The sequence below is a fragment of the Chiloscyllium plagiosum genome, chromosome 15 (assembly GCF_004010195.1).
Source record: "Chiloscyllium plagiosum isolate BGI_BamShark_2017 chromosome 15, ASM401019v2, whole genome shotgun sequence".
Classification (NCBI taxonomy): Eukaryota; Metazoa; Chordata; class Chondrichthyes; order Orectolobiformes; family Hemiscylliidae; genus Chiloscyllium; species Chiloscyllium plagiosum.
In genome coordinates this window covers 60,130,769-60,144,775 of record NC_057724.1, presented here as the reverse complement: position 1 = coordinate 60,144,775, position 14,007 = coordinate 60,130,769, and the positions used below count along the sequence as shown (strand labels likewise).

The 14,007-nt window shown below is 42.0% G+C and overlaps 1 protein-coding gene across 2 annotated transcripts in view; it reads right to left on the bottom strand.

Annotated features, from left to right (window-relative positions):
* Positions 1-266: 266 nt before the first annotated feature.
* rlim (ring finger protein, LIM domain interacting) overlaps positions 267-14,007 on the bottom strand; it is a 61,651-nt gene continuing 47,910 nt past the window's right edge. For both annotated transcript variants that reach the window (XM_043705004.1, XM_043705005.1), the window contains one exon: positions 267-4,015. In XM_043705004.1, coding sequence (XP_043560939.1) covers positions 2,316-4,015 — 1,700 coding nt within the window. In that variant the 3' untranslated portion in view covers positions 267-2,315. The remainder of the gene's footprint in view (positions 4,016-14,007) is intronic.

Below are 14,007 nucleotides of genomic sequence, written 5' to 3'. Positions count from 1 at the left end.
GTAAGATGAAAAAAAAGCATTGCAATAAAATTGCCCAGTTGATGATTGATGTTGATCTCACAAAAACCTTAAAAAAGGTTCTTTAATTAACGCATAAATGCAAAGATTAAATGTGCAATGTTCTGGAACATGAATAGTGTTGAGAGATTTAACAACAGTAATATTAACAGACAAATTAGTTCATGAATAACTGATCATCCAAACAGAAATCCAAAATCAAAAGGAGCAGGAAAGCAAAGGAATAAATCTCAGACAAACAGTGCCAGTTGTTTTCTCGTGCAATATTTTATTAACATTTATGAATAACCCAACTCTTCAAAATGGTCAATGTCAAAAGATAATGCCTATTTGCATTTGATGTTTCTTCTCCCAGAAAAGTTCAATGATGACTGGATAATAAAACTTGCAATTTTGCATGAAAACTCAGTTACTAATTTACAAAAATTGGTACAACAGATTACATAAATAAACTAAATCACTTTAAACAAGCCCTGTACAGTAAACCAAAGTATATGCACTTTGGTAGGACTCCTGCAGCTGAAGGAAGAACTCTCCCTGGACTTCTTAAAGCATGTCTCCTAATTTGCTTTGAATCTTTATTATACAGTTCGCCTTATGCAGGATTGATCACAGTCTGTGGGATTCCTATTTTGTGTCATAGCATCATTCTTTTCTAATAACATTTGTTCTGTGGAACTAAACTATTTTGGTAATGCAAATGCACATTACAATATTGGCATTTAAAATTTATACAGGACACCATTAATATCTTGTCATTTTTGTACAAAAATGGGTCTTCAATACACATCAGGATAGGCAACACAATAAGTAAGGACATTACTTTCCATTATCCTGTGCAATTGTATCCAAGAAAAACAGCTATCCTCCCTAAAAAAAAAAGCCCTATGATTCTTCAATTCAGTTACATCAGTTATATTACAACTGCAATATTTTAATTTCATGGTTACAAAACTGCAATTTCCAGTGTGTCTTATCACACTGCAACATCCTTCCCCATACATCCTATAAATGCAACATTTTCATCTGACTGAACACTGGAGCTTACACTGCTTGCAGACCAGATCTGCAAGTACAGAAGTCACCAATATTCCATCAGGATTTCAGATGTGCCACACAGCCTGCCCACAGACATACTGCTGTAGGGTTGAAACAATACCAAAATGTCATTTAAGCAGCAAGCTGTGAAGTCACAGGTCTTTTATTAGGCACAGATTACATAGCTCAGTTTCGGAAAGTGGCAGAAATGCGGCCAGCGGCTAGCGCATCCACAGTTCTGCTGCTGTTCCAATTGACTGTAGAGAAATCAAAAACAGCCAGTTTCCCAAAAGCAAAAGTGCAAGCCTGCATCATTGGACTAGTGGGCCATTCCACACTTTAAAATAGTCTTAAAAGCCTGGAGATGAAAGGTGGAAAGGCAAAAATCAATAAAAGGGAGGCCCAGAGTAACTCCATAAAAAGGTGGAAATACATTTGAATTTTTTTTAAAAAAAGGATAATAAATAACTCTACTGCACCGAAGACTTAACTGTATGTCTCCAATTTGTCCCATAGACTTGATATATATTGTAGAATAAGGCAATCTGTCCATTAAAGATGTTCAGTAAATTAGACAGTTTTTTACGAGTAGTGACAATTTACATTGCAAATTTTTTATTTTAAAGTGACCAATTTCTTCGCAAGTACACAAATCCTGCAATGAACCTGAACAAATATCCTGAATTGCTAAAATACACTATGTGTGCACATAAATCATACATCAGAAAAGGAAATGTCATTGATCAAAAAAATTACAAAAAATGAAAACCTTGAAAGTCAATATAGCTAACCCAAATGAAGCACAAACATGAAAGAAATCAGGGCAAGAAGTTAACTTTTAGAAAACGAGTGAAGGATGCAGCAAAGCATTAAAGGTTAAGTTACTTATTTACCATGCTAAGAACACATCCTTAAAGTAGGTTACACCAACACACACACAAATATCAGAAGCTGTGTCCTAAATGCAGGATCGCTAGTTAGTTTCGAAGCATGGTAAAATTTCCTGTCTTTAAACAGTGCAATGTTGCACACTCACAAATGAAGGAATTTAAGAAGTGCCCAAATCCTCACTAAAGATTAGCAAAAAGAGAAAAGCCTTTCCTTACACAAAGGATAGACCAGGTAAACGTATTAGGTATGGCTATTTTGAATTTCCCCACTACATTCTGAAGTACAATTTTATATGGTTCACTGTTTGGTACAGCTAGCTAATTCTACGTTACATCAATACTGGAGCACAAACTGATGGAGGTTGTACCCTAGCCAACACTTTCACCAGTGGTGCGAACTAAAACAGCCTGACGGCAAATGGGACATGTGGAGTTTTCGGACAGCCAGCGATCGATACAATGAACGTGATATTCGTGAGAGCAGGGTAGCTTGCGCAGCTTGTTTCCTGCTGTGTATTCACTAATACACACACTGCAGGTTTTAATCGCATCACTTTCTCCAAAATTTCTCGTGGACAGGTTATCAATCTGCTCTTTAGTCAGTCCCCTGGGCTGATCGTCCTCATCTTCATCATTGAGCAGAAAGAAATGAGCAAGCCTAAGTATGGGCAAAGTACCACTTTCTTCAAGACCAAATAAGCCTCGAGATTGCTGACCTTCTCTTCTCCTAGCTCCAGTTATGCTATCTGTTTCACTGCCATTCCGCTGCTCCCCTGCCTGTTGCTCACCCGTTCTGCCTTCAGAAGCCATGCCTGGGGATTCATTTATACTGTCTTGCGATTCAGAAACATCCTGCACTTGACTTTGGCCCCTGTTGCTAGATTCAGAATCGCTGTCACTGTCCACAAAGGAACTCAGTTCCCCACCCATCATTATCCGGCGTAGTATTGTTTGGAGGGCAACTGAGGCAGCCTCTCCAAGACCTGAATCAGATATCCTGCGAAAAGGAATACGAATGGTGCTGACATAAGTTCGCACCCCTGCTCGTTCTGAGCGGGAGAATGTGCGCCTGAGGCCACCCCGCTCACTTTCATATACAACAGTGTTGTCGGATGTTTGGGATCGTGACCGGGTCCTGTTAGCTATGCTATCTCTATCTGCATTTTCACCAGGTCTCACCCTTCTCACTTGCAGGTCTAACATAATTGTCGGTGGTCGGCGCCCAGCTACAGAGGGATCACTGACGACGGCTTCTGAAGAGTCAGCAGCTTCCTGGGAAGTCTCTCTAGGTTCATTTGGCTCAAGAACAGGAACATGATTTGTTATTTCAGACTGCACCCCATCTCCAACCCGACTCTGTCTGGACATGACATGCTGTCTAGTTCTGGAACTTCCTTCTGTTCCACTTTCTGAAACAGATCTATCAGACCTCTGGGAAAGTCCCTGACGTCGTGATCTACTCGTCCCCTCACTGACTTGATGCAAGGGTGACCGACTTCGATTGCTCCTTGTTCTAGATGACCTCCGGCGCTCTGGACTCCTACTTCTACCACTTCTTGGGCGACCTTGATGTTGAGCTTGGGTTTCAAGCTCATGTCTCAAAAGTTCATATCTGTTTTCATAAGATAGCTCTCCACTTGGTCCTCGACTTTGTCTTGTTCCAGTGGAAGCAGATCTTTCAGGTTCACTCTGAACATCGTCTTCTGCCATAGCCATTGGTGGATCTGTTACAGGTGGTGATGGTTGCGTTGCTGTTGGGGAGGGTGCACTTGTATTTCCGGATGGTACTTGTGTCACTGCTTCTTCTGCCGCAGGTACTGTCGCTTCCACATTTGAAGTGTCCATAGGTTGCTCACTTTCCATTTCAGCACTTTGGTCAATTCTACTCCGACTGACATTAATTTCCAAGCTGAATCTAAAATCACCACTTGTTGGGTTTGTACGACTGACTGCTCTCCAGGAACGATTCCCACTTTGACCACTTCTCGTTGTGTTCCCCGTCTGCCTAAAAGCATTCAACCACTCGAGAAGAGAATCTCCACTTGATCCTTCTTCTGAACCTTCAGTACCTATGGTGCAAAACAAAAAAAATTCATTAGTAACTAAACAATTTAGTACATCCCTCTTGCAGGATCCTTTTGATACACTGAATGATATGAACCCTCCACACTGTTGGAATAAAATCTAGCATGATTATTTAGAATTGTAGAGAAAGATTACGTCATCTGTACAAACTGTCTCAAACAGCTCTCTGATCAGTTCCATTGCCACATATTCTTCACTTTCCACATCCACGAGCCCTTTAAGGATTGTGCCTTCAATATTAGTTATTTAATTTACTGACACGCTTGTAAAAATAAATAAATCATTTACTTCTTCATTCTTTTGGTAAATGCCTTCTATTTATCCCTTCCAGTTATCAAGTTACTACCCAATTAAGATAATTCCTCCCAATTTATCACCACTCCTCTTCCACCAATTCTGAAATGCCTGCTCACAAGAAACCTCAAGTTTCGTACACTTCAAACGAATTAACAAATTTCTAAAATAAAAACCGGAAGAACTGCGGATGCTGTAAACTAGAAACAAAAACAGAAGTATTGGAAAAGCTCAGCAGATCTGTGAAGAGAAATCAGAGTTAATGTTTTGGGCCTGGTGACCCTTCCTCAGAACTGATGGTAGCTAGGAAAATGTTGGTTTATATGCAGAAGGGAGGGTGGGGAAGGGGGTAAGGAGTAAACGATAGGTAAGGACAGAAACCAAAGAGAACAACAGTTGGACAAAGGGGTCGGTACCAATCTGGCTGGGAGGGTTGATAGCTGTTAACAGAGACTGTTTGTGGCTAACAATAGGTAGGTGTGCAATGGCAGACTACGTAATGACAAAAACCTGGTGTGTGGGGTAGGGGGCTGGGACATTTGGGGGGGGGGGGGGGGCAGGGAGTTCAGGCCCTAAAATTATTGAACTCCATATTGAATCTGGAGGGCTGCAGGGTCCCCAAGCGGAAAACGAGGTGCTGTTTTTCCAGCTTGCAGCAAACCAGAGACAGAGATGCTGGCCAGGGAACAGGGTGGTGTGTTAAAGTGGCAGGCAACTGGAGGCTCAGGGTCTTCTTTGCAGGCAGAATGTAGATGTTCTGCTAAGTGATCATCCAGTCTACACTTAGTTTTCCCAATGTAGAGAAGACCACATTGTGAGCAGTGAATGCAGGTGACTAGATTGTGAGAAGTGCTGCTTCACCTGAAAGGCATGTTTAGACTCTTGGACACTGAGGAGAGAGGTGGTAAATTGGTAGGTATTACACCTTCAGCGGTTGCAGGGGAAGGTGTCGTGAAGGGTTTTTTTTTTTAAGGAGTGAAGGAAGAATAGACCAGGTGTGCCAGAGGGAACAGCCCCTGCCGAAGATGGATATGGGAGGAGAATAAGTGTCTGATAGTGGCATCTAGCTGCTGGGATGGTAATTACAAGGGGAACCGTATCACTATTGCAGAAGGGAAGACAGGGGCATGGGGTTAAAGTGCAGGAGATGGGTCAGATCCTGGCTGAGGACCCTTTCGACAATGGTGCTGGGGAGCTCACCGTTGAGGAAAAAAGTGAACATTTCGGAGGCTCCCTTGTCAAAGTTGCCCTCATCGGAATATACATGACGGAGATGAAGAAACTGGGAGAATGAAATGGAGTCTTTACAGGAAACAGGTTGCGAGGGTGTATAGTCCAGGTAGCTGTGGGAGTCGGTATGTTTATAGTGCATTCTAGTGGCTAATCTAGCCCCAGAAATGGAAATGGAGATGTTGAGGAATGGAAGGGAGGAGTCAGAGGTAGACCAAGTGAAAGTGAAGGCACTGTGGAAATTGGAAGCAAAATTGATTAACTTTTCCAATTCCAGATGGGAAGGGGAAGTAGTACCAATGTTATCATCAACATAATGAAGCAAGAGTTGTGGGTGGGAGCCAGAACAGGAATGGTACAAGGAATGTTCCATGTACCAAAAAGAGACATGCATAACTGGGGCCTATGCCAACCCTTTGAGACCTTTGGCCAACCCTCTGACTTGAAGAAAATGAGAGAAGTTAAAAGAGAAGCTGTTCAGGGTGAGGACGAGTTCGGCCAAGAGGAGGAGGATGGTGGTGGTGGGTGGGGCCAATTCAGGCCTTTGCTCCAGGAAGAAGCAGAGAGCCCTGAGACCATCCTAGTGGGGTAAAGGGACATCCATGGTAAAGCGGCAGCAGCTGGAGCTCGCAAACTGGAAATTCCAAAACTGGCAGAAAGCAGAGGAATTACGGATATATGTGGGCAGGAATGCGACCAGGGAGAAAACACGAGTCAAGGTATGAAGAGATGAGTTCTGTGACTGTGGGGCAGGAGCAGGCTGAAACAATGGGTTTGCCTGGGGAGTCCTGTTTGTGGATTTTCAGGAGGTAGAAGCGAGTTGTTCAGGGCTGGGGGACTATCAGCTAGGCGGCCATGGAGGGGGTGAAAGAAGTTGCCAGATTAAAGGAGGTCAGTGACTGATGTGGAAGATAGGTGGTGGTAGTATTAGAGAGCTGATGCTCAGCTTCTGCAATGTAGAGATCAATACGTAAATATCTAATCTTGAAAGTCTACATTATTACAGGGATGGCTGAGTTTAAAAAACAGAAATGAAGATTCAGGAACCTTTATGGAACAGCATAATACAGTGAGAACTGTCCAGAAAGCTGCCATGGACGGAAGCATTTACACTCAGCCTTTGGATACTCCTCTGTAACATTATCTATTCACAAACTACATTCAATTATCAAACTATCCACCTATACTCTCTTGACCTTGGGTCTTTGCACTACAGGTTACAATTAGAAATTGTTCTGCAGCACAGTAATTTGGGACCTTCTTAGCACTTAGAAAATACTAACCCATCCTTTCGATTGGCACGTCAATAATAAAAACCTCTTTAAAATAAAAACTTAAGGAGCAACTGATAGCAAACCCAAAACAGTGCAAAAATTCCTTAATTAGGATACAAAGCAGATTTCTTTTCTTTTAAGTTTACCTACATGTTGTGTGCATTGTTGGCTAAGTCAGCAATTATTGCACATCCCAGTTGCCCTTGAGAAGGTGATAACAAACTGTTGCAATCCAGGAAAGTCAGGTACACATGTAATACTGAATCCATGATTTTTACCCTGCGATAAAGAGTCAGAACAGTAGTGGCTTGGAGGAGAACTTGCAGGTGGTACTGCACACATTTCTGCTGCCCTTGTCTTTTAAGGTGATACCGATCACGTTTGGAAGGTATTGTCAAATGAACCTTGGCAGGTTTCTGCATCAATGGTGAAGAGAATGAATGTTAAAGGTAATGGATGGGGTCTCGGCTCTTTGTCTTGGGTGGTGTGCTACAACCATCCCGGAAATGGAAAGTGTTCCAACACTCTCCTGATCTGTGCCTTTTAAATGGTGGACAGGGTATGGGAAGTCATTTGTCCTAGAAATCCTAGCCTCCCCCTTGGTCTTACATCCACGGCACTCATATGGCCAATCCAGTTCAGTTTCTGGTCAATGGTAATGCATAGAATGCTAATTATGAGGAATTCAACAATGGCAATACAACTGAATGTTCAAGGCTGATGGATAGATTCTCTCATTGATGATGATGGTTGCTTGGTACTTCTACGGCACAAATACTACCAATCTATGCCTGGATATGTTTCAGGTCCTGCTGAATATGGACATGGACAGCTTCAGCATGATCATTTGCAACTGAACAATTTACAGCCACCAGTGAACATCTCAACTTCTGACCTTATGGTGGAAGGATGTTCATTGAAGCAGAAGACATTTGGACCTTGGACACTTACCTGAAAGGTTTCTGCAGCAATGACTGGAAGTGGGGTGATTAATCTCCAATAACCACAATGATTTCCTTCCTTCCCTGACCTCTTCACAAAGTATTATTCCAAACAAACAGTTTTCAGAGCTGTCCCACTGATACCCATTTATACCAGTTTGCTAGGGCTCCTTGATGTCACAGTCTGTCAAATGTTGCCTTACTGTGAAGGATATTCTCACCTCATCTCTTCATTGGGAGTTCAGCTATATTTGTATCAATGCTGTAATGATGTGACCCTGGTGGAATGCAAACTAAATGCCAATGAACAGGCTACTGCTGAGCAAGTGATAGGGGGAGGTGGGCTAGCGCATGAGATTACAGATTTGTAGTTGAATACAAATCTACTTCTGATAGTTCACAGTGCCTCAGAAGTGTTTTTTTTTTGAGTTCCTGAATAGAGATCTGTCCCATTTACCTCAGGGGCCCTACATGATGGAAGAGTATATTGAATATAAAAATAGGATAATCTCTACAAGAAGTGTGCAATGTTACTCCTGTTATGGACAGATGTATCTATGAAAGATAGATCAGTAAGGATGAGATCATGCTAAGATTTTTCCTCTTGTTGGTTCTTTCACCACTTACCTGGATACACTTTTAAGATTTGGCCAACTTAGTAAGTAGTAGTGCTACTGAACCAATCCCAATGATAAACATTGACGTCCTCAACCCAGAGTACATGCTGTGCCCTTGTCACCCTCACACTCTTTCCAGTTGTTTTCAATATGGAGACTCATTAGCCGAAGGTAGATGGTGGGTGGTATCCAGCAGGTTTTCATGCCCCAGTGCTATGTAACTTCATGGGGCCTGGTGTCAATGTTGAGGACTCCTGTGGCAAAGCCTTTTCGACTGAATATGTCGTCAATTCTGATGGGTTATACTGGTGGCAGGACAGTTGCAGGGACGGCTATGATGTTTTGGATACGATCACACACAAGGAATCCCATCCTACAGATAACGTCAAGCTGCTGTTTGACTGCTCTGTAGGACAGCTCAACCAATTCTGGCACAAGTCCCAAACGTTAGTCAGAAAAGATAGCCAAGGGCTTGCTGCTGCCATTTCCTGTTCACCTGGAGTAATGCCAGTCAGTGTGTCCACTTTCATTCCTTTCTTTCAGGCCTTCTACCAGTTTGATACAGCTGACTAGCTTGCTAGACAATTTTAGGGGGCTTTTAGAGGCAACCACATTACTGTGGGTCTGGAGTCACATGAACCATCCAGGTAGGAAAGCAGAATTCACTTTGTTGCAAGAACCCATCGGATAACTAATCAACAGATTCACAGTTGGCATTAGATTAGACTTCAATTCCAGATTTATTAATTTATCTTCCAGCATCTGCCTGGGCCTCTGGATTATTAATCCAATAACATTACCTGCTCACCACCACCTTACACCTGCAGTTAATGAGGGGACAGAAGGCATGGCAACTATTTGAAGATGAGACAATAGATAAGAAGGAAATTATATTGTAAACAGGATGTAATGAAGTACCAGCAAATAACTAAGAAAGCTAATGGTGGCTGTCTTTTATCACAAGAACTGACCATTGAAGGGCAAATTTTACATTTCAGCTATACATAGGACATTGGTGAGATGACACATTGAATACAGTGTGTACTTTTGGTGCCTTTATTTAAGGAAGGATGAATTGGTGTAGGTTCAAAAGAATTTTATCACATTCACACCTGGAATGAATAAGTTGTTTTACGAGGAAAGGGTGGACAGATTGCGATAGCATTCACTGACATAAAGAGTGACAGGTGACCACAGTCTCAAAAAGGTGGATATTGAAACAGTGTTTTCTTTGTGGGAGCAAGCCCAGAACTAGGAGTTTTGCTTATCATCCTTTCAGGAGAGATTAATAAAATGTCTTTTTTCTCTCAGAAGGTTCTGTGAACTTGGAACCATCGTAGAAAAAATGAGAGTAGGATCACTGAATATTCTTAAGGGAGTAGATAGATTTTTGTTAGGTGAGTGAATCAAAGGTTACTTGGTGTAGATGGGAATATGGAATTTGAGTCACAAACTAATCAGGCATGATCTTGTTGAAAGGTAGTGCAGGTTTGAAAAGGCAAATCATTTATTTCTGCTCCTAATTTGGGCATTCATATTCACACTGCAGAACTGTAAAAGTACGTTCTAATTATTAAAGGAGCAAGCGTAGTCATTGATAAGGCAGTTGAAGATGGTCAGACCTAAGACACTACTCGGAGGAATTCCTGCAGTTTTACACTAAGGCTGAGATGGCTGGCTTCCAACAACCACAAACATCTTCCTTTGTACTCGATATGCCTACAGCCAGTGGAGGGTTCCCCACCCTGCAATTTCCATTTACTTCAATTTTGCTAGGCTTAAGAGGGGTCACGTTTGGTCAAATATTGCCTTGAGTGTATGCAAAACCAAGTTTGGTCAGGAAGTCAGATGAGGAGAGGAATGAAGTGCTCTGTTCCTTTTCTAACTTTATCAGCATTAAGGAAAACGACAGTCTGCACAGGGGGTGACAGAGAACCTGCGGGAGGTCAGGTCTGAGCACACCAAACCTCAAATTGTATTATAGTAATAACATTTGGAGACATTATTTGAAACAGATAATTGGCGACTTGGCAACATTACGTGCAATCACCTTATCTTTTAAAACCCAGGACATTTATTGCAAAATGTAAGATTTCATTACTATCAGTACAGTTTGAGTAGCAGTATTTATTTATTAAAAATTAAATAAGTTGAGACTACACAAGCCGCGTCATTGCTAGTTCCTAGGATATTGATAGTGGAAGATTCAGTGATGGCAATGCCACTGAATGCCAAAGGACAATGGCTAGATTCTCTCTTGTTGGAGATGGTCATTGTCATTTGTGCAGTGTGAATGTTACTTGCCACTTTTCAGCCCAAGCCTGGATGTTGCCCAGGTTTTGCTGGATTTGAACACATTGCGTCAGCACAAGTCGTCATGAATGGTGCTGGACGTTGCGCAATCATCAATGAATATCCCCATTTCTATCCTTATGACGGACAGAAGGTCATTGATGAAGCAGCTGAAGATGGTTGTGCCGAAGACATTACTTTGAGGAAGATGCAGAGATGTTGTGGAGCAACAAATCTCCACAAAGGAAGATGGGAGTTTTTGTTGTTGTTGCTGAGCATGACTGCCAACAGCAGTTTCTATAATTCCCATTGATTGTAATTTTGCTATGGCTCCTTGATCCCACACGTGTTCAGACATGGCCCGTCAAGGATAGTCACGTTCATCTCATCTTTGGAATTTTGTCCATGCTTGGACTAAGCTGTAATGAGACCATGAGCTGACTGGCCCTGGCAGAATCCATCTGCCCATCAGTAATAAGTTGTTGTTAAGTACTGCTTGATAGTAGAGTCAATAAATCCTTTCATCATTTTACTAATCAAAACGTGATTGATGAGGCAGCCATTAGTCTGATTGAATTTTCCCTCCTTTGTGGAGACAGGATGTATCTGAACAAATTTGCCAGGTTGATGCCAGTGTTGTAGCTCTATCAGAAAACTCAGCAAATGGGGTGTGGAAGATTCAAGAGCACAAGTGTTCAAAGTTATTGCTGAAATATTGTCAGGGTACATTCAGTAGTTTCTTGATATCATGTAGAGTGAATTAAATTGGCTGAAGACTGACAGCTATGATGCTGGGAACCTCTGGTAGATGCCAACGTGACTCACTTGGCATTTCCAGCTGAAGATTGTTGTAAATGCTTCAGCCTTATCTTTTGCACTGATTGCTGGGCTCCCACATTCCTGAGGTTAAGAATATCTGTGAAGCCTCTTCCTCCAGTGAACTGTTCAATTGCCCACCATCATTCACAAGTGGACGTGTTAGGGCAGGACGCAGAATTTAGATCTGATCCATTGATGACAGACATCCTCCAAGCAGTGTTCAGTTGGAGGACTACTGATTAATCAACTAAGGGATGGCAACACTTGGTAATCAGGAGATTCCACTGACAACGTTTGACCTGGTGCCATGAAGCTTTACAGGGATTGAAGTCAATGTTGAAGGCTCCCAAAGAAACCCCAACTGTATACTACTATGCTGCCACCTCTGCTGGGTCTCTCCTGACAGTGGGACAAAGCATATCCAGGGATGGCAATGGCGATGACGAGGGCATAATCACAGCCATGGAATCATATCTTAGTCAATTTTAAGGTGTTGCTTACTAGACAGAGATAGCTTTCCCAATTTTGGCACTAGCCCTCAGATGTTAGTCAGCAGGACTTTGGATCAATATCGCTGAACTTGCTGCTATCATTTCTAATGTTTAAATCAATGTGAGGCACTTTGCCCGGTTTCTTCCTTTTGAGGTTTTGCAATGGCTTGATACAACTGAGTGGGCTGCTAGGTCATTTTACAGGGCAGTTGAAAGACAATTACATTGCTGTGGGTCTGGAGTCACATGCAGGCCATATCAGATAAGGACAGCAGATTTCCTTCCCTAAAAGGACATTAATGAATCAGATGGGGTTTTAAAACAATCAAAAACAGTTTCACCATCATCATTAATCTCTCTCATTAATCTTGCTTCTCAAGTGGGAGATATTACTTGACTCCAAATTAAAAAGTGGAACTCAAAGAAAAGAATCTCTGAATGATTACCTGAGCCACGAGCAACTGGGGGAGATGAAATAAGGTTAGAGAAATAAATGCATGACTCAAACACTGGTGGGGGAGACATAGGTTCAGGTTTGTGGGGTCTGGGCACAGAGAATCTGCAGTGCTAGGCAATCTGTAACTGAATTGTACTGGGACAGGTGCTCTAGCAAGCATCATAACGAGGTCAGTAGGGAGGGCATAAAACAAAATAGTGAGGACAAGGGATTAAATTTGGGAAGATTTGGTAAACCAAAGAATAAAGGCGAGAGAGGGCAAGGTATTAACATGGGAAATTTAGAGTGTGATGGAAAAACAGTGAGTATATATCTTAATGTAAATCAAAAGCCAGGTGATAAAAATAATAAAAATAGCAAAATTAAAGGCTCAATATCTACTAACAGCATTCAAAATGAGACAGAAGAACTGATTGTACTTATTTCTGTTGTGCTATCAGATATCCATTGCACAGAGTTGACTGCATGATGATATAGATTGAGACCTGAAGCTTGATGGGTACAGGACATTTAGAAAGAACAGGAGGCTAAAAAACAGTACAGGGATGGTTATATTAATTATTGGTGTCATTAACTCAATAGAGATAAATGATCCAAGTTCAGAAAATATATCAGGTAGAGGTGATAAATTATAAGAACAGCATTAATGATTAAAGTATAAAATATTAGAAGTGCATGGTAAAAATCGGCTGAGTCAGCATGGCTTCATCAAGGGTAGGTCATGCCTGACAAATCTGTTAGGAGGTGGTAATGAGCAAGTTTGACAAAAGGAGAGCCAGTGGAAATGATCTATTTGAATTCCCAGAAGGCCCTTGACAAGGTGCTGCACAGGAGGCTGCTAAATAAGAGCCCAGGGTGTTAGGGGCAAGGTGCTGGCATAAAGGATTGGCTGACTGACAGAGGGAGGGAGTAGGGACAAAGCAGTCTTTGTCAGAATGACAGCCGATGACACGTGGAGTTCCACAGGGCTCTGTGTTGGGACTACAACTCTTCACATTATACAAACTGGATGAAAGAAGAGGGCATTGTTGCTAAGTTCGCAGATGACACAATGAGAGGTGGATGGAAAGGCAGTGTTAAGGATATAGGGAGGCTGTAGGAGAACTTGCACTGGCTCGAAGAGTGAACAAAGAAGTGGCAGATGGAATACAATGTGGGAAAGTAAGAGGTTATTCATTTTGGTCAGTAGAATAGAGCTAAATGGGGAAAAGCTTTGGAATCTGAAGCACAAAGGGACTTTGGGAATCTTAGTTCAGTATTCTCTTAAAGTTAAGAAGATTCAGCTGGCAGATAGGAAGGCAAATACAATGCTAGTAGTCATTTCAAGAAGGCTAGAATGCAATTGCAGACATGTCGTTTTGATACTGTTTAAGGGTCTGGACAAACTATCTGGAATAGAGAGCAGTTTTGGGCTCTGTAGCTAACAAAGAATGCACTGGCTGTGGAGTGGGTCTAGCTGAGGTTTACAAAAACGATCCTGGAATGAACAGTTTGCCATATAAGGAGTGGTTGAGGATTCTGGGACTTTTGAAGGATGAGGGGGAATCTGATTGAAGCTGAC